The sequence below is a fragment of the Triturus cristatus genome, chromosome 7, assembly GCF_964204655.1.
Source record: "Triturus cristatus chromosome 7, aTriCri1.1, whole genome shotgun sequence".
Lineage (NCBI taxonomy): Eukaryota > Metazoa > Chordata > Amphibia > Caudata > Salamandridae > Triturus > Triturus cristatus.
In genome coordinates this window covers 1,159,346,496-1,159,367,872 of record NC_140590.1, presented here as the reverse complement: position 1 = coordinate 1,159,367,872, position 21,377 = coordinate 1,159,346,496, and the positions used below count along the sequence as shown (strand labels likewise).

Genomic DNA, 21,377 nt, shown 5'->3' with positions numbered 1-21,377 from the left:
TTTAATTAATGAAAAAGTGGCTCAAGCCTACAGGGACACATGTGCCAGTGTCACTATGGTGACACCAGGCTTTGTGGACCCTGGACAGTACATACCAGGTGAGAATTACCTGGTGACCAATGCCAGCAATGCCACTACTTCACATAGTGTGGCAGTTGTTAACTTCTCATGGGGAGGGGTAACTGGCCTCAAAAGGGTTGTGGTTAGTGCAGACCTCCCAGTAGAATGTTTGTTGGGCAATGACCTAGAGAGTTCTCTATGGTCTGAAGTGGAGTACAGGACACATGCAGAGATGTTAGGTATATCACCACATGTCCTTGCTGTGACCAGGTCACAGGCCAAAAAGTGCCTTACTGAACCTCAGGTCTTGGATCCTGGAACAATGGACCAAGCACCTACCAAGAAGAAGAACAGGAGGGTCAAGGCTGTGCCTTCCCCCCTGCCTCAGAGTGATGATCAACCTTCCCAGGAAGCTGATCTAGAGAACCCTGAAGGAACTGTCCCTGAAGAGCTTGAACCTGATCAGGTTGAGTTTCTGGGGACAGGGGGACCTTCAAGGGCTGACTTGAGGCAGGCTCAGTTATCCTGTCCCTCTCTTGAACCCCTCAGACAGCTGGCTGCTGCTGAGGCTGCTGGGAATGCTCAAGGTACCCATAAAGTGTATTGGGATGAAGGGCTCCTTTATTCAGAGGCTAGAGACCCCAAGCCTGGTGCCACCAGGAGGTTGGTCATACCTCTGCAATTTAGGGGCTTCCTCCTTACCTTGGCCCATGATATTCCTTTAGCAGGACACCTAGGCCAGAACAAGACTTGGGACAGGCTTGTCCCTCACTTTCACTAGCCTCACATGAATGAGGATACCAAGGAGTTTTGTCGCTCCTGTGTGACCTGCCAAGCCAGTGGCAAATCAGGTGGCACAACAAAGGCCCCCCTGATACCACTACCTGTGGTGGGGGTCCCCTTTGAAAGAGTGGGAATAGATATAGTGGGTCCCATGGATCCTCCCACTGCATCTGGGCACAGATTTATACTGGTGGTAGTGGATCATGCCACCAGGTATCCAGAGGCAATTCCCCTTAGGACCACTACAGCACCTGTTGTGGCCAGGGCCCTGCTGGGAGTATTCTCCAGAGTGGGGTTTCCTAAGGAGGTAGTTTCTGACAGAGGTACCAACTTCATGTCAGGTTACTTGACAGCTATGTGGAAGGAATGTGGTGTCAACTACAAGTTCACCACTCCTTATCACCCACAATGCAATGGGATTGTTGAGAGATTCAACAAGACCCTAAAGGGTATGATCAAAGGATTACCTGAAAAGCTCAGGCGAAGATGGGACATCCTTCTACCCTGCCTTCTGTTTGCTTACAGAGAGGTCCCACAAAAAGGAGTTGGCTACAGCCCCTTTGAATTGTTGTTTGGGCACCCTGTAAGAGGCCCACTGTGTTTGGTGAAGGAAGGATGGGAGTTACCTCTCAAAAAGCCTAAACAAGACATAGTGGACTATGTACTTGGTCTCCGCTCCAGGATGGCTGAGTATATGGAGAAGGCATCCAACAACCTTGAGGCAAGCCAGGCCTTACAGAAAGCTTGGCATGACCAAAAGGCTGTCTTGGTTGAGTTTCAGCCAGGACAGAAGGTATGGGTGTTGGAGCCAGTGGCCCCAGCAGCACTCCAAGACAAATGGTCTGGACCCCATACAATCCTAGAAAAGAAGGGAGAGGTCACCTACTTGGTGGACCTAGGAACTCCCAGGAGTCCCCACAGGGTACTCCATGTTAACAGGTTAAAAGCATATGTTGACAGGGCAGACATGGGCTTGCTCATGGCTACAGATGAGGGACAGGAGCAAGAGAGTGACCCTCTCCCAGACCTGTTGTCTCAGAACCCTGAAGATGGCTCAGTTGAAGGAGTGACCCTTGGAGGCAACCTCACTGCCCATCAGCAGACTGAATGTAGACAAGTTCTACAATCATTTCAACATCTGTTTTCCCTAATACCTAGCCAAACTGACTGGTGTACCCATGTGGTGGACACTGGTGACAGTCTGCCTGTAAAGAACAAGCTTTACAGACAACCTGACCACGTCAGGGACTGTATAAAGGCTGAGGTACATAAAATGCTGGAATTAGGTGTCATTGAACCCTCAGAGAGCCCCTGGGCTAGCCCAGTGGTTCTGGTCCCCAAACCTCACACCAAAGATGGCAAGAGAGAGATGAGGTTCTGTGTGGACTACAGGGGTCTCAATGCTGTCACCAGGACAGATGCACACCCTATTCCAAGGGCAGATGAGCTCATAGACAAACTAGCTTCTGCTAAGTTTTTGAGCACATTTGACTTGACAGCTGGCTATTGGCAAATCAGATTAGCTGAGGAGTCTAAGGCCAAAACAGCATTTTCAACCCCAGGTGGGCACTACCAATTTGTGGTGATGCCCTTTGGTCTGAAGAATGCACCTGCCACCTTCCAAAGGCTGGTGAACCAAGTACTTACTGGGTTGGATGATTTTTGTGCAGCATATCTTGATGACATTGCTGTCTTTAGCTCCACCTGGGAGGATCACCTGATCCACCTGAAGAAGGCTCTTGAGGCTCTGCAAAGGGCAGGCCTCACTATCAAGGCTACTAAGTGCCAGATAGGGCAGAGTAAGGTTGTGTATTTGGGCCACCTTGTAGGTGGAGGCCAAGTTCAACCACTGTAGAGTAAGATGCAATCCATCAAGGACTGGTCTCCTTCAACCACCCAGACTCAAGTTCGAGCTTTCTTGGGCTTGACTGGGTACTACAGGAAGTTTGTTAAGAACTATGGGTCCATTGTGACTCCTCTTAATGATCTGACATCCAAGAAGATGCCCAAAAAGGTTCAGTGGACAGTAAGCTGTCAAAAGGCATTTGATGACCTGAAGGAGGCCATGTGCTCTGCACCTATCCTGAAAAGTCCTGACTACTCCAAAGAGTTTATTGTCCAAACAGATGCTTCTGAGTTGGGTGTGGGAGCTGTGCTGTCACAACTTAATGTAGATGGTCAAGACCAACCCATTGCTTTTATTAGCAGAAGGTTGACCCCCAGAGAGAAGAATTGGTCAGCTATTGAGAGGGAGGCCTTTGCTGTGGTGTGGGCCCTGAAGAAGCTGAGGCCATACTTGTGTGGCACTCACTTCAAGATTCAGACCGACCATAAGCCCCTCTTGTGGCTAAATCAGATGAAGGGTGAAAACCCCAAACTGCTTAGGTGGTCCATTTCCCTACAGGGGATGGACTTTACAGTGGAGCACCGGCCAGGTACTGACCATGGGAATGCAGATGGTCTCTCCAGGTACTTCCACTTAGGACATGAAGACGAGACTGGTCAAGGCTAGTTTAATGTCCCTGCGTTTGGGGGGGGGGGTTGTGTAGGAGAGTAGGGTCTGCTATCCTATGGTCACCCCAAATTTTTGCTTTTTGCTTCACTGGTTTTTGACATATTGAGGCTGTGGGCCTGCCAATCAGACCCCCAGCCTGCTGTTCTCTCTACTAAATTTACACTATGCACCATAGGTGCATAACCAATTGGAAGTGGATCACCCTGTGAGCCCCTGTACCAGTGTACACTAGGTACCCAGGGCATTGGTGTATCTAAGGCCTGCCAGGGGCTGAAGCATGTATTATGCCACCCCAGGCTTGGCCTAACAAATTTGACACAACTGGCTGATCACTCAGCTGGGGTAAGTTGGTGTAACCACCTCTTACTTAGGTGTAGTATACCTATACCTAACCTTAAATGGGACACATGTTAACCTATAAGTCACTCCTATGGCAGGCCTTAACAATCCTGAAGGCAGAGTGCTTGGTTCCATGTGAGATGGTGCTCTGGCGTGAGCTGAGCCTGTCTGCAGTGGTCGGAACCCCTTCCTTCTACTGTTTCCAGATATCGTCATACCATATACTCTTAAGTGCATTATGAACCTCGCGGTTAAATGCTAACTTTGGTTTGGCTTTATCAAAACATGTCGAGTAAGGTGTCATACGAATTGGAATACTAACCCCTCGCCAATTCTGGTGACGGGGTTAGCATTCCACCCTTCTAGAGGGACACGACATGTACAGTACCTGAAACCCGGGTAGAATCAGACATAGCCACCACAGACACAAGTCTGCCCTCCTGCTGCTGGGATTCCTTCCAGCTTGGGAGATGTGGACAAAGGGTTTCCTGCCAGGGGAGGTGCGTGCACCACCCCAGACAGGATTTTGTGTATTGGTCAGGTAGGGCTTGAAAGGAACCAGACATGCCTGAGGCTCACAAGGAGCCTCGGTGCATATGCCAGTTCAAACTGGTCCTGGGGCACACCAGCCCTGGACCTGGGGCGAGCTGGACAAAGGATTGGGGGTGTAACCACCCCCCTTCCTGGTCCCACCCTTAGGGAGGGACCTAGCAGGTAGTCCGGCCCCTAGCATCCGAATAAAGGTAGGAGCTGTGTCCTAAGACTTTAGACATCCTGGAATCAACTTAACTACAAGAAGAAGACGGGAACTTCGACGCTCTGCCGCACAGAGGACTGAAGCCAATCTCCCCTGTGGTCAGGGAGTGACCACCTTGCTAACGCAAGCACCATCCAGCGAATCAACGTCTGCTTTGCCGCCGCCTCCCGCCGGAGCCCGAGCCCAGAGCAGAGACTGACAAGACCTGGACCTCCAGACCTCTCACCGCCCGATCCACAGTCCCTGAAAAGAAGAGACCCGTGGAGGCACCGAGACACGTGGAGCCAGCCATCTTGAAAAGACCACGACAAGCTGCAAGCGCGACAACCGAGGCTCCCTCCAAGTTGTGCTTTGGGATCTGAGAAGCCCAACATCCGAGCAGCATCTGCACCAAAGGTGAGCGCTCCAGCATCTCCACGATCTGCGTGGGGCCCCTCTGCATTTTGCCACTCGATGCGCCTAACCGGTTGCTGGCCCGTTGGCTAGTGGCCATCTTGGCGACGAACTTCAAGAAATACACCGCTGGTCTGGTTGCTCCAGACTGGTCCTTGCTCCCCTCCAAAGGAGCAGTCCCTCTGACCTTGCTGGTCAGAACCATCAGCTTATTTCGTTTTCCACAACAATTGCTTTTGCCAAGGCTTGTTTGCTTCGATCAAGTCGCCGACACCGCCGACAGCGAGAGCCTGCGTGGGACAGCTCGTGAACCGACTCCTGGACGTCGTCGACCTTCAGGGACCACGTGGCTGCAGAGACAAGCTACACCTTCCTTCCTGTTTGCACCCGACATCGCCTGGTACCCACCTGGTGCCACGCTGGTCACTGGCTAGTGACTGTGAACACTGTCCCCTCTGCTTACAGGTCTTCTACAACTCCGATCCACCCTTGGATCCACCGCATCTCTTCTGGACCGACCGCCTGCAGCATCTTTGTCTTCAGGCTCCATTGAACAGATAGAAGAAACCCGACGCACTTCGAGACCTATGCACCCGCTTCCTGTGGGTGAGGTAAAGCTGGCACTCCGGTGCCCAAGTGTAGAGTAACATCTCTAGTGTCTGTGTTTCCAATCTTGAGTTCATAGTCCATCCGGAAGATCCTTTTTACAGTAACTTTGTAACTTTTACGCACCCATTGAAAACCTATGGGAGCTCGCGTGTGACTATTTGCTCTGCACACGCAACCCGTGGACCTCCTGGTCACTAACTAAAGTTAGCTCCTTGTAGGCCCAGCGATTCTAGAGGCCTTAGGCCTTTTCCCTTTTCTGTTCGTGGTACTTATACCACTATTTTAGTATATGGTTCGAGTGGCCACCAGGGCCTATTCATATAAAGTGCAACTTCTGTGTATTCTAACGTATTCTTGTTTAACGATTTGTGCTCCTGTGCTCATAAAGAGTCTAGGGGGTACTTTGAGAAATAAATACATATATATTTTCAATATATATCTGTGTGGTGTCCTTTCATTGGTATAAAAGGGGGTTACATTTGGTAAAACAGCTGGCTTAACACGCTTCACGAGTTTAGCCTCAAAGACTGCTTAGCCTACGCTACCACTAGGGCAGCTAGTCCGAAAAGGTTGACTTACAACCACACCATAAGGGTTGCTTGGCATGGTACAAGGTGGTCAATTTAACTAGTGAACATCATATACCAGGCCAACTTCTCACAGCCAGGTACAGCCATGAGGTTTGCGGAAGCGCCCAACTGAGGCTGCATGGGATGACCTGTTCTTTACCATTCAAGGATACTCACCGTTACTGCACAACCCGCACAAACCCTCTGTCATTCCACCCCTCACACCAACAATCCCCAACTACCCAGTTGTGATATGCCAGTAGGCCTCCCACACTGTGCCTGTATGCCCACATAACTAGAGTAGGTCTGCATTACTGCTGCCCTGCCACTGGACATACAGGCATTGCAGCAACACACCGATTCATCCGTGAGTACTGTATGGGACAAGGCTCATGGTTCTATTCTTATCTTATGGTTATATGCAGGGCTTTAAGTGGGCTGGGTCCCACCAGTGCTGAGCACTGGCAGTTCTAAAAAGCAGGTGTCGAGATGGGTCCCTATCGGGCTCTTCATTTTTGCTATCATCCTTCGGGTGAAAAATAATATATAATATAATAATTCTGCAGCAGTACCACCCTTAAATGCCTTTGAGGTAACTTCAAAGAGACTCGTTAAAGTACTTTCACAGTCTCATCATTTCAGAACTGAAGGATTGTCATATTATATTCAAAGAAGTCATAGTTGTTGCTTATTCAACTAACAACCATTGACAAAACCAATTGTTTTGGCTTGCTGTAGTTGTAATGTTACTTGTTGTATTACATATCTGGATGCAATGACAGAAGCAGCAAAATACCAGTCTGGCAGCACACTATGCGGAGCACAGATTTTTCGCTTACGTATTTTAAGCCACACCCTTAATTACTTTGGCCACGCCCCTTTGAGAGACCCCCCAGCTTTTAGGTCTTGGCTCTAGACAGAGCGCATGCGCTGTCTCAAACCGCGACTTGGTGTTACTGCTGTTGTAGGCTTCCACCGGCCACAGCCTTCCTATTGGCCGGCCCCATTGTTAATCCATTTGTCTTCCTCCCCATTTGATAAGACATGCATAGGGCATGTCTTGTCCGAAGTTTAGCCCTCCCCGAGCGAAAAGCCTCACTTCTTTTTAACAATGTGCACAGCCATTTTTGTATTGTTTCTGCACTACTTTTGTTTTTTGGGAGAGCGTTTTCAAAGTGCGTGCGGCGTTTTTAGTTTGCCTCAAACAGTTGTCTTTTTCTGCTGGCGTGTTTACTTGTAATTACCCCCAGTTCTCTCCTGTCCTCATCTCATTCATTTACAAAGTGAGATAACCTATCTCACCAACAGAAAAAAAGAATGAAGGAATGCTGGCCCTATTCCCGCCCCCCGTCCCTCTGGGAGTACATAAGCGTACCGATTCCAGCATTCCTCCTGTTATTTTTGTTATTTTTTTTTGTCTGCTGAGCCTTCTGGGCTTGGGGGGAGTTGATGGTTTTCCTCGGGCGGTTTTTGTCGCAGGTGTCCTGGTCCGTGCCTCCCAGGTTGCCGGGCTCATCGGGAGGTGCAGCGTTTCTCACTCGCGAAGATGGTAGCTGTTGCAGGACCTCTTCCGGGTCGCGAGGCCTAACTTGCAGGTGCATTTCGGAGCCGGCTTCGGTAAGTCCGCATAGCGGTCTTTGTGGATTCCTTTTTTTGGTGTTTCCTGCTTGTTGGACTTCGTTTTCCTGTTTCTATCTGGCAGTAATACTTTCAGAACTGAAGGATTGTCATATTATATTCAAAGAAGTCATAGTTGTTGCTTATTCAACTAACAACCATTGACAAAACCAATTGTTTTGGCTTGCTGTAGTTGTAATGTTACTTGTTGTATTACATATCTGGATGCAATGACAGAAGCAGCAAAATACCAGTCGGGCAGCACACTATGCTGAGCACAGATTTTTTGCTTACGTATTTTAAGCCACGCCCTTAATTACTTTGGCCACGCCCCTTTGAGAGACCCCCCCAGCTTTTAGGTCTTGGCTCTAGACAGAGCGCATGCGCTGTCTCAAACCGCGACTTGGTGTTACTGCTGTTGTAGGCTTCCACCGGCCACAGCCTTCCTATTGGCCGGCCCCATTGTTAATCCATTTGTCTTCCTCCCCATTTGATAAGACATTCATAGGGCATGTCTTGTCCGAAGTTTAGCCCTCCCCGAGCGAAAAGCCTCACTTCTTTTTAACAATGTGCACAGCCATTTTTGTATTGTTTCTGCACTACTTTTGTTTTTTGGGAGAGCGTTTTCAAAGTGCGTGCGGCGTTTTTAGTTTGCCTCAAACAGTTGTCTTTTTCTGCTGGCGTGTTTACTTGTAATTACCCCCAGTTCCCTCCTGTCCTCATCTCATTCATTTACAAAGTGAGATAACCTATCTCACCAACAGAAAAAAAGAATGAAGGAATGCTGGCCCTATTCCCGCCCCCCCCGTCCCTCTGGGAGTACATAAGCGTACCGATTCCAGCATTCCTCCTGTTATTTTTTTTTGTCTGCTGAGCCTTCTGGGCTTGGGGGGAGTTGATGGTTTTCCTCGGGCGGTTTTTGTCGCAGGTGTCCTGGTCCGTGCCTCCCAGGTTGCCGGGCTCATCGGGAGGTGCAGCGTTTCTCACTCGCGAAGATGGTAGCTGTTGCAGGACCTCTTCCGGGTCGCGAGGCCTAACTTGCAGGTGCATTTCGGAGCCGGCTTCGGTAAGTCCGCATAGCAGTCTTTGTGGATTCCTTTTTTTGGTGTTTCCTTCTTGTTGGACTTCGTTTTCCTGTTTCTATCCGGCAGTAATACTTTGAGGCTGTTGTGTGTGTCCTGGAGGTTATCCCTCTGTAGTTTACAGAGTACAGGATCTTCCCTGTTGTCCCTGGACATTGGCACTCCTGCAGGGTCGTGATAGTGTCTTTCCCTCCTGGTGGTGGTGCTTCCCTGTGGCTTTGACACCTGTGGTTCCTGGTCCTGTTTGTGACAGGTGACCTTGATTTCTGTCGTGGGCAAGTATACACATAAGAACCGCCATAGGGAGCGCTTCTACTCCTCTTCCTCTGAGTCCTCTTCGCCCCCTTCTCCAGCCAGGTCTAAGCGTCGCAGGGAGGGGGATGATGCTTGGCTAAAACGTATAATCAAGGAAACTCTGTGAGAGATGTTGTGTTGGGGGGGCTCGTCCCAAGGGTTCTCTACCAGTTCATTCCTCAAATTCTTCTGATTCGGAGGAAGAATGGTTGTGGAGCAAAAGGGAAAGTACATTGACAAGGATATGTTGGCAGAATTGCCTAAACATGTCAAATCTAACATGGGCTTTTCAGATGAAGCGGCTCCTAGCACGTCCAGTGGTTTCTTGTTGCGGCAATTCCAAAGTGTGGCCGCTGTCGATGTTCCTGTCCATCCTTACATCAGAGTGGTCTTAAGGCGGGAATGCAAGGATCCCGACCGTATCATACTTCTACAGTTATGGCAAAACTTTACCCTCTTCAGGATATGTCTAAGGAGTTACCTGACTCTATTCCTATTGATTCATTTGTGGCCAGTCTTGTGGGTTGGACTTCCTTGGCAGAGGAGGCATTGCTTAAGGATCCGGTTGATAAAAAGGTGGATGCTTCCCTCAAAAAGGTGTACTCTGGTTCTCACCTGGCTCTAAGGGCTAGCATTTATGGTACTTATGTAGCTCAATCCCTGATTTCCGATATCAAAGCTCTGTATCAGTCGATACATAATGCTTCTGACTGTTGTGGGCTTTTGGAGCGTATTGTAAGGCAGGTGGAGTTCCTTTCTGATGTCTCCTTCGATGTGGTGAGAGCCTCTGCCCTGTCCAGTGGGGCGAGTGTGGCTGCCAGCCGCAATCTGGTGTTGACGGACTGGAAGATGGACTCCGCTTAAAAGGCTTGCACTTTACGCTTGCCTTTTCAGGGGACTATGATGTTTGGGGAGGAGTTGGAGGGGAAATTGCATAAATTATTTAAGGAGAAAAAGCTCTGCTTCGTACCTTTGCTCTAAGCCTAAATCTTTTTTACATCCTCCCTCTCATAGGCAGTTTTCCAGGGGCCACGGGATGTTCGCTTCTGGTCAGGGTCGGGACAGGATGGCTAAGTCCCCCCCCTCCCAAACCACGTTCCTGACCATATGGCTTCAGATCCCGAATTGTTGGTCGGAGATCAACTGTGTTTCTTCCTACCGGCTTGGGTGCAGTCCTGTTTAGACGCGTAGGTGCAGGATATTGTTCGTCAGGGTCATGTCATCTAATTCTTGGAGCCGCCTCCGGAATCAGGGATTCATCTGACTCCATGGCCATACTGCCTGGCCAAGATGTGCGACCTGTCTCTGGGGGTCGAGTCTCTTTTGCAAAAAGGGGCAATTCAGGTTGTTCCACCTCTGGAGGTGGAGAGGGGGTTTTACTCTCTGATTTTTCAGGTTCCAAAAGTGACAGGGGTTCAGTCTGGTCCTGGATTTGAAGGCTCTGAACAAATGGGTGGTTCATCGGACTTTTCTAACAGAGGCTCTTCAGCGGGTGATTCAGTTGGTTTTTCCAGGCCATTTCATGTGCACCCTCGATCTCCAGGACGCTTATTATCACGTCACGATTCACCCCTGCTCTCGTCAGTTCCTGAGGTTTTGCAGTCAGGGCCATCATTTTCAGTTTCAGGTCCTGCCGTTCGGCCTGAGGTCGGCTCTGTAAATGTTCACCAAGGTGGTGGCTTCCTTGCATCTTCAGGGTGTCCTGGTTTACCCTTACCTGGACGATTGGTTGATTCATGCTCCCTCTCAGGACCATTTGTTGGTGGATCGGGAAGTGGTGTGCTCTGCGTTGAGGGCTCATGGGTTTCTTCTGAATCTTCCCAAGTGTCAGCTGGAGCCCTCTCAGGACATGACTTTCATTGGAGCTCGCTTTCGGATCGATCTCAAGAGGGTGCTGCTGCCGGTCCCTCTGGTGGTGACCTTGGGGTCCCTTGCTCGGAGATTCTGGAAGGGGGGTTCTTTTCCTGTTCGCCTCTGGTTGCGGCGTCTGGGTCTCATGGCGGCAACGGTGTTTACGGTGGATTGGGCTCATTTTCACCTCCGTCCTCTGTGGTTGTATCTGTTGGCTCGTTGGAATCCTTTGTCTCACAATCTGGCCCTTCGGATTCCGGTGTTCCCTGCCATCCTCCCTGTCCTGCTCTGGTGAACGGTGTTGGACCATCTTTCTCGGGGTCTGCCGCTTCAGCTCTCTCCTCCAGCAGTCCTGACTACGGATGACAGTTCATTCGAGTGGGAAGCAACCTTGGATTCTCTGTCTCTTCAGGGTCGTTGGTCCCTTCTGGAGGATCGGCAATTTTCCAATTGGTGGGAGTTGACTGCAGTGTCCTCTGCTGTGATGGGGTTTTGCATCCAGTTGCCGGGGCTAAATGTGGTGGTGTGTTCCGAAAATATGGTGTCAGTGGCCTACCTGAATCATCAAGGGGGTTCCAGGTCCACGTCTCTGAATGCTGTGGTGGTTCTCTTGTTTTGTTGGGTGAAAGGGCATCTTTTGGCTCTGCCAGCTGTTCATATTCGGGGTGTAGACAACAGGTTGATGGATGCTCTCAGCCATTTTTTCCCGGCCTCATAGGAGTTGTCTCTGACTCCAGCGGCTTTTCAGCTTGTGTGCAGGAGGTTTGGTCTTCCCTATCTCGAGCTTTTTGCTTCCTGGCACAATACCTAGCTGCCCTGGTTCTGTTCCCCAGTTCGTCCGCAGGGCTCCTGGGGTGTGGATGCTCTGACCATTCCTAGGCCATCTCGTCGTCTCTATGCATTCTCTCCGCTGGCTCCGATCCCAGGTTTTTGGCTCACCTGAGCCGAGAGGCCCGGGAGGTGATTGTGGTAGTTCCGTTTTGGCCTCGGAGGTCATGGTTCCCCTCTCTGCGGCTCCCTTGTTCTCCGTCTCTCCTGTGGTCTGCTCCAATGTTGTCTATCCCGTAGCTGCGGCTGTCTGTATGGAAGTCGAGAGGCAGGGGTGGAGACGTCGGGGATTTCCGGAACATTTAGCGGTGGCTCTTCAGCAGTCTCGTAAGCCTTCTACCTTGAAATCTTATGGGCGTCATTGATGTAATTTTCAGCGCTGGTGTCAGGCTCTGGATTTGTCCCCTTTGGCTTGCTCTTTGCTGGAGGTTCTGCAGTTCCTTTGGGAAGGCTTTGAGAAAGGTTTGGCGGTTTCCACTTTGAGGGCTCAGTGGGCTGCTATATGGGCCTTCCGTTCCCCCTGGGGGAATTTGTCCTATGTGTAGGATTTGGACTCTCTGTGGCGAAGTTTTTCCTGTGGTGCTGCCTTACTTTCCATCATGAGATTTTCCTTTGGTTCAGGAAGCTTTGGTGGTTCCTCCTTTTGAGCCTTTATCTGAGGTGGACATCAAGTTTCTTACTTTTTAAGGTGGTCTTTCTTGTGGCCATTACCTCGGCTTGCCGCCTGGGGGAGTTGGAGGCTCTGATGGCACAAGAGACATTCTTGTCCTTTTTGGATGATGGGGTAGTCCTTCAGTTAGATTCCACTTTTGTTCCCAAAGTGTCTTCTCAGTTCCATCGCTCCCAGGAGTTGGTGTTGCCTGCCTTGAGAGCTGATCTTGACTCTCCCGATGACCTTCCTTGGTCTCTGTTAAATGTGTGCAGGGCTTTGCATGTCTATCTGGATCACACAAGTTCCCTTCGGAAGTCTGAATCCCTTTTTGTTTCCTTTGGGGTTGACTCTCGTGGTGGGAAGGCTTCTTCCGCCTCCATTGATCGTTGGCTTAAACAGATCATTGGGTTACCTTACTCTCTTTCTGGGTCTCTTCCTCCAGCAGAGGCGCAGGGCCGGTCGACTCGGGAGCTGGCAGCTTCCTGGGCTGAGGTTCGAGGGGTTCCTCTGTTTAAGATCTGTAGGGCGGCCACTTGGGCACCCTCTAATTCCTTTGTGAGGAATTATTGGCTCCAGAATTTGCTGGGGGATGAGGCTCATTTTGGTTTGGGGGTACTGCATTCTGTGTGGTCCTGACTTTCTTGTTCTGCTGTTCAATAAATCACTGGGTTTTGATGTATTTTGTGTCCTGGTGGTTTGTTGTGGATGAATGTTGGTGGTTGCTTGGGTATTCTCACTTTGTAAATGAATGGGACAAGGACAGGAGGGACCTGGGGGTAATGTCCTATTACTTACCGGTAATCTTCATTACTACTGGTCCCGTTGACCTCTTCCCATTCATTACTTCCCTCCCTGTCTTGCCAGCCTTCGTCGGGCTTGGTATTTTCAGGAGGAATGCTGGGATCGGTACGCGTATGTACTCCCAGAGGGAAGGGGTGGAGTAGGGCCAGCATTCCTTTGTTCTTTTTTTCTGTCGGTGAGGTAGGTTATCTCACTTTGTAAATGAATGGACGAGGACACCGGGACCAAGAGTAATGAAGATTACCTGTAAGTAATAAGGCATTGCTCGGGCTTCGGGGAAGCGAGGCTGGATGAAGTGTTGTATTTAATAAGGGCCGAGCCCGGAGCAGGGCTTTCTAGTAGATTTTGCTGCCCCACTAAATACTGTGCGTCTCCAGACCCGCAGAAAACCAGATGCCTCTTTATAAACAACACGCAGCACTCAATTAGCGAAAGGTCTGACAGATCAGGTGAGCGAGCAAGGGTCATGTCAAAAATGTGCTTTAAATTTTAGTAGTTCAAATTACTTGAGTTATTTCACGCCAAGAAGCGTCATCGACGGTGGACATAAAATACAGATATTGCCAAAAGGGATCAGTCTAGGTACTGACATGTATCGCACTGAGGCGAGATATATACACACTTCCCCCGACCCCAATTTTCGCTCCTCTGGAAAGCTACTCTCTCCTATCGTCAAAATTAAGGTTTGGAGGTTGTTTGGGTTACTGGTTCCTGGATAGATGCGAAAGTGAAACCGAAAGAGTCGTCTTCTGCATGAAACGTGGGAAGGCAGAAGGCATTCTGCATTCGCCTGAAGGAACCGGTATGAGTATTTAATCTTCATACCATATTTTTCATTGTGGGACTTTATATTATGAAAACTACCATTAGATCACGAGTTCAGCTCCAAAATGAAAAGTTTTAAAGCAAACTCGGATGTCATCAATATGAAACGCAGTCTGGTCTTGTCAAATGGCCAACTAAGTGCAATTCAACCACCAAGTTTTATATATCACTTATGTTTTCTGCTAAGGTAGCTCACAGGGGTGCAGGTATACAGGGGTGATTAATGCCCTGTACAAAAAAAGGTAACATACATGTGACTTAAATGCTTGCTGCTGAGAGCTGTGTATGATTTGTAGGACTATGGTTTGAATCCCAGCAGGGTTGATAAGTCTTTCATAGCTCCTTAGGTTGATAAAAATGAGTAATACTTTTGAATGCGTGACAGTAACTTTAATTGTATGTATAATGTCCTATGTGAATCATAATTACACATTTTCATTATTTCCTACATCTAAAAGCAGCTAGATTTTTGTTCGTTTAAATTAAGTCCGCTAATTTGTTTTCTTGGCAATCCTGCTAGGGATTGTGAATGTAAATTTAAACCGAACCATTAGTAGAATTCTCGGAATGACGCATTTTACCTCTATACATATGGATAAAAAACACACCCACATCATCATTGAACAAACATTTTGAAAGCCATAGCGTTTCTGTCTTAAGTGCTAGCTTTAACTTGTGAAAAAGTGTGCTGCGTTTTTTGGTTAAACAAAAAATGCCTTTGCTCCGATTTCATTATTTGAGCATTGCAGGCTATAATGTTTGTTGTGCCAAAATGTTTTGTTTTGTGTTGCCTAATATGCCTGCTTTGATTGTGTATTTGTATCCTATTCGGCACAGTGTTTTTTGCTTTTATGAGTTGTCCCGATAAAAACGTTCACCAGCGACACAGCCTTTGTTGATCTGGGAGGACAGAGCATGTGAAGCTACTGTTCCAGTTAGCTGCCAGTAGACTTACCCTGTAAAGTAGAGGAAGGATTAATCTAATACACAGCACCAAACCCCTTAGGACTTTGCTCCTCCTCGCCGTGGCTACTGTGACTCAGCCTGCATGGTTTATGTGCTGTTGAACAGGGCACCATCCCCATGAATCAGCATATGAATTATTCTGCTGCCATGCCAGGACATTCACAAGTGGGTAGTGCACTGATGTGTACAGTGGTTACATTTTAAAGGCATGATGCAGCTGCTGTCTCTCAAGGACGAGATCTGACAGCAGATGTAGATTTCTTTCATGTGACTAAACGCCACACAGTTCCAGGCCACACAATTTAACTCCACACGTTTACAATCCACACCACATATTTCGACAACAAACCACATAAACTCACCAGCACAATTGCACATCACACCACATTCATCCAATCCACACCACATAATTCCATATCATGCCACAAACTTTAACAGCACACCACATAATTAAATTCCACTACATTCCACTCCACAAATAGCAATCCACATCATTAAACTGCATGGCACACAATCCCACACCACATAATCCCAGTACACTCTATACCACATAATTGCTATTCACATATTTATGCTGCACACCATGCAACATAATTCCACTATGCATAACTCCACTCAACACCACACAATTCCACACCACACAATTCCACAATAAACAATACAGTCCAACCCAGATAATTCCACCACACACAGCCACACAGCTCCATAACATATAGCTAAAAGTAATTCACAATGCCAATAGCTCTCGGATTGCTGAGACCTATTGGATTTGCCAATGTTTGTTTCATCATACTTAAAGCCCTGGTTATATAGTTATACATCGGAACGGCTTATGCTACCATCCAGTTATGATTCAGGTTGGCTGTTATACAAGTCATGTAATACCATGTATACAGTGCTATAACTTTGGACCTTTACCGACGCCCCAAGACACAGAAAGTACAGCTCTGGTTTGCTGATTTGGCCCTACTCATAGCGAAGCGCTCCATCACTATGAGGTGGAAGTAGGCACTTCCCCCAACACTACACTCCTGGCACGTGGAGGCAGTCCGATGGTGCAATGCAGAAAGTGCAGCCATCAGGATAGAAGAATATAGGGGCCTAAGAAAAACACCGATCTCCATAGAATGGGATCTAATGCTTGAGGCACTTTAGGCAATTGAACCCCCTATTCCACAACGCAAATAAAATACAAGTTCCCCTCCCCCTGACATACAGCCATGCCTGGCCGTACGACCTGGCGGTCCTTGCTGAATGACTGAATCCTCCAGAGTGGAGAATTTTGGAGCCCAGCTGAGCTCGGAATATGCTAAAAGATAGTGGGGTGAGCCAGATGAAAGGGGGGGGGGGGATTCTAAGAAATGTTCTTTCGAATTATAATGTTTACATACTGCCATTAAATGACAATTAACTTTTGTTAAATCCTCACTTGCATGTAGATTCTATAATACGGTTGCCTTGCATAGGTTACAGTTTATTTCTTGAATGTATCTGATCTGAGTTTAGAATTTTTTTTCTGCTTATCCAATATTTGTTGCTCGGCATATGCACCCATCATTTTGACGCCCACATTAGATGTGGCACCCTCTGAAATCAATAAAGTATGTTTTTAAAAAAGCTTAACAAAGATGGTTGGAATGTTTTTATTTAACCCACGCTCTTAAGTACATATGCCACACCCTTTTTAAAGACCCCTAGCCTTTTTCATCCCACTTGAAGTCCTGTATAAGACTTGGTCACTTCTGACTCATTGTATCATGGGTTTTAGTTGGGTTCTGCACATGATTGTTGGAAAATCAAATCACAAGCTCAGAGTCACCCAATCTTACTGACCAAGATGCACCTATGTACATTTTAACACACAAAGCTTGTTCGCATGGTACTTTTTTCATAAACCATGTTTTATGCACAACTTTCTCAGCACTACATGCAAGCCTTTGACTGCACCTTAGTAACCAGAAGGCTAAGAAATCAGCATCCCCAGTATCTTGATATCTTACATCCAGATTCGTGGTCAGTAAAATCTGTTTCAGCGGTATTGCCGTCGTGATCCAGTACAACAGTGACAAGGGCCCTGCGCCGTTGAAAAGAAGCTGCGCGCACAATCTCTTTATATATAGCTGGAAAATATTTCATCACATCCTCCAAATCTTTTTTCTCCAGAATGTAAAGGTCACAATTCGTGGCAGCTCTAAAATACAAGAGACACAAACCATTACAGACAACAAAATAAAAAATACAAAATATTATATTTGGGATGATTCAAGCTACACTCGGTTTTGATCCTTACTTCACAGTATCCTACTTTCTGGAGCAGATCTTCCCATATGCTTCAATATGTAACAATGATGCTACACCTTTAAATTTTGAAAGCATCTATTTAGCTGGCCACTGGGTAAATAGTGAATTTTCTCTGCTATTTACTGGGCCGCTGGCTAAACAGTAAAAATAATTTACAATTAGACCAGTACAGATTCTGCACTGTTTGGCAGGCGGCTGTGCAAATAGCAAACGTCACTATTTACCCGACTGCTGTCTAAATAGTAGAGATTCAGCCCTGATTCAAATAACAAGGACATTTCACTATTTACTCGCCAGCACGGTAAAGAGCAGTAGATGCGTAGTATATGGCCGGCAGCCAGGCAGATTGCATAGAAGAACAAGTTACTTACCTTCGGTAACGATGTATCTGTAAGAAACATTAGTTAGTTAGATTCCTCACCTTAGAATATCCCCAGGCGTCAGGCTGGATCCGGAATGATTTTTCGTCAGCAATACCCCTTGCGCGTCGCTAGGCGCCGTCTGCGGCTCCGCGTCCGTCGTTGGCGTCGTGCGCCGGAATGATGTCGGAGTACTTAGACGCCGCCATCGCGCTTACGTCAGTTCTTGTACATAGCTTTCCGCACCAGGAATGCAGAGCCATGCAAGAGACCGACACTGGTGCCAAAAAATCTAGGGCCCTGAAAAGGATAGCCTTAACTCTAGATGTCAGTTCGCAGAACGGGGAGGATGGGTGGGTCGGTGAGGAATATAACTAACTAATGTTTCTTACAGATACATCGTTACCGAAGGTAAGTAACTTGTTCATCTGAAAGAAACACGTTAGTTAGATTCCTCACCTTAGAATAGATACCCCAGCAATACCAACCCCGGTGGTGGGTCTGCGAACCAAGATTGCGAGAAGTTGGCCTGATGTATGATGTCACTAGTTCTAGTGTACACCCTATATCAGTCCAAACAACCCTTATGGTGATTGGTTGTAAAGTCAACCTTATAGACCAGCTATCCTTGTGGTAGCATGGACAAGAGCTGTCTTAGGCTAAACTCTGAATGGCATGTGAAGCCAGCTGTGATACCATATATAATCCCTTGAATACCAAATGAAAGGACACCACAACAGATATATAGATAAAATAAAGTGTATTTATTCTAGTCAAACCCTCAGCACTCTTTATGAGATTCGAGGTAAGTACAACACAGTCTTATTTAAGCATACATTAAGTCACACAGGTAAGTAATACAGTTAGGCCCTAGGGGCCACGCAAACCATATACTAAAGAAGTGGTATAAGGGCCACTGTCACAGAAATAGAATAGGCCTAGGCCTAGGGAATCGCTGGGGCTACACTACACTACCAACAGCTAGGAAGTGGGAGGCCCACGGGATTCAGGTGCAGAGTGGAAACACTCTTGCGTAATGCGTATAGTTGATAGAAATAGTACAGTTCTGAAATAAACAGTTTAAGGACACTTCTGAAGCAGCTAGAGAGTCGAGACTCGGAAACTAGACCCTAGGATAGTCACTACCCTTGTGAGCACCGAAGTACCCAAGTTACCTAGCCCACGGGCTGCAGGTGCATAGGTGTGAACTTGCGTCAGGTTTCGTCGTGGACTTCTATGGATGCCTGAAGGAAAGTTGCTGACAGGCAGTCAGGGCAGAGTGTCCGGTGGATCCCAAGGCCGGGATCAAGAAGGAAGGGTACCTGCCAGTGGTGGCTGGTGACATTTGAAAGTGGTGGGGCGTAAAAAAAGGGTCTAAATGTGTTTTGTGTCATAGCGAGACTGATTGACTAAAGGGGAACTGCAGGACCCTCACGCCAAGGAAATTTTGAAGAACAAAAAAAAAAGGCCCAAAGGATGCAGGTTAAACCACATTTCAGAAAGCAAGAATATTTATAAAAGTAGGTAGGATATGTAGACTTGAAATAATTAAACACATTTAAAACTGTCCCATATCGTGCTTCATTCCTGCTTGCACCCGTGCCATCCATTAAGCCTGACTGCATTATTTTAAAAGAATAGGGAACATTGGCGTTAGCCGCCTGACCTTATTGCCAAAGAAAGATGAACTATATGTCACCTCAGGTCTCCATTAGGGCCAAAGATTGGGTGGCGAAAACAGTGACCAAGTCTCCATAACCACACTCTCTCAGATGCATTGAATTAGTCATATAGCGCCACTCATACCAGTGCAGGGTGTCTGAGCACTTTGCATCACACGCATATTACACACAGACATTCAATCATACATGTGTAAATCACTGTGTAGGAAATGTTACGTAAGCCAAAGGACTAAAAGTGTAGGAGTCACATGTCATCCATACTGGTAGGCAGCATAGTTTAAGAGTGCTTGGTGTGGAGAAGCACAAACTCGGAGTCGAAAAAGAAACAGCATAGTTGGGAGTTTTCTTTAATAATAAGAATCGATTTCTAGCCAAATTAACCCTTTTTGCAACATTGATCAATGTTCTGTACTTTGCAGCGTGTATGCAGTTCTAGGATGAAAGTTAATACCTCACTATTCTATATTAGGACTAAGGACTTTAAATTATACATTGCAAGTAACCTGCTGATCTGTTTACATCTGTAATCTACATGGTACACGTTCTCTGCAGCAGGCATATTAACCCTCTGCACTAACTTCACCTAAGTCAAAACCACAACTATACAAAACACTGATCTCTCTCCAGGAAGATAATTAATCACACGAGTTATCTTGACATTTATGTGAGGCCTGGTAATTGCGGGGTGAAAGAAACGCTGCAGCAGGTGCTTCAAAGGCATAATAAACTTTCAAACACGGCGCCCCCAGGAAGCCAGCACCCGCGCGGTGGCAACGATCGCATCGCCCTAAAGCCGGCCCTGACTGGCATTGATAGGGCACCGGAGGGTCTAAAATAGTAATGAATGTACATAACTATTTTAGGCCTAAGGAGGGCCTAAAATAGTTTTGTACATTCATAACTTCACAGTAACGGCCGGCATGATGGGGGTGGGGGTCGTCACGGGGGGTGGAGGCGGGTGGGTAAATGAAAGAATATTATAAAACTTACCATCCTCGTCCTGCAACATCTTCTGGATGCGTTCCAACTCCCGCTCCGTCCTGCACACCGCAGCTTCTGGATGCGTCCAAACTGCCGCTCCCGCCGTCCTGAAGCTCTCGTCGTCATGTCGTCATGAATGAGAGGCAGCCTCCCTCCCTCCGCTCTGCCAATCACAACGCTGAGGCGCAGTAGAGAGCGCCCCAGCCGGGACCATTTTCGCTATGTAGAGTGGGCGCCGTGGGCGGTGCTGCTCGAGGGCATGGGGGGAGTGGCTTGCCCAGTGTTGTGCATACGGACTGTTTGATCGGCCCCAGGGCCGGCCAAACAGTCCCTATGCACAACACTGGGCAAGCCACTCCCCCCTGCCCTCAAGCAGGACCGCCCACCCCCGATCAGGCACTTCTGCTTTCTCGCTGTGCGAGAAGGCAGAAACATAAATGGTAGTTATTACCATTTATGTTTCTGCCTTCTCGCACTGCGAGAAAGCAGGGGGGCGGCGCCCAAACGCCCGTATGGAGGAGCCGCCACTGGTACCTGCAAGCAGAAGGGACAGAGTCAAGGTCACTAGCCAGTGACCACGTGGAAGCAGAAAGGAACCAGGTGATGTCGTGAAGATTGCAGGTGAAGGGTGAAGCTTGTCGCAGCAGCCACGGGTACCAGGAGACGTCGAGGATGACCAGGACCAGGAGGCGAGCTGTCCCACGAAGCCTCTTGCTGTCGGCGGCGTCGAAGTCGAACTAGGACTCACCAAGCCTTGGCAAGCGGAACCCACGAAGAACGGAGGACTTGCTTCTGGTGCAGACCAGGAAGGTCTGGGGTGCTTCTCTTTTGCAAAGAAGCGGGAGCCAGTCTGGAGGAGCCAAACCAGCAGTGAAGATTCAAAGGTGTGTCGTCACAAAGGCCGCTAGCCAACGGACAAGCAAACGGACAGGCAAGCAGGAAAATGCAGAAGGGCCCCACGCAGGACTCGTGGAGTGTGGGGGGCTGATCTTCGGTGCAGATGGTGCTTGGGGTTGGGGCTTCTCAATCCCCGGTGCACAACTTCGAAGGTGCCTCAGAAGCAGCGCTGGAAGATACTCGCCACTTTTCCCAGGTAGCCGGTCCCACGTCTCT

At 48.1% G+C, this 21,377-nt stretch overlaps 1 protein-coding gene across 1 annotated transcript in view; it reads right to left on the bottom strand.

Moving 5' to 3' along the window:
* Positions 1-21,377, bottom strand: part of LOC146811315 (uncharacterized) — a 1,339,659-nt gene that overhangs the window by 521,432 nt on the left and 796,850 nt on the right. Inside the window, exon 12 of the mRNA XM_085615056.1 lies at positions 16,942-17,132. Coding sequence (XP_085471182.1) covers positions 16,942-17,132 — 191 coding nt within the window. The remainder of the gene's footprint in view (positions 1-16,941; positions 17,133-21,377) is intronic.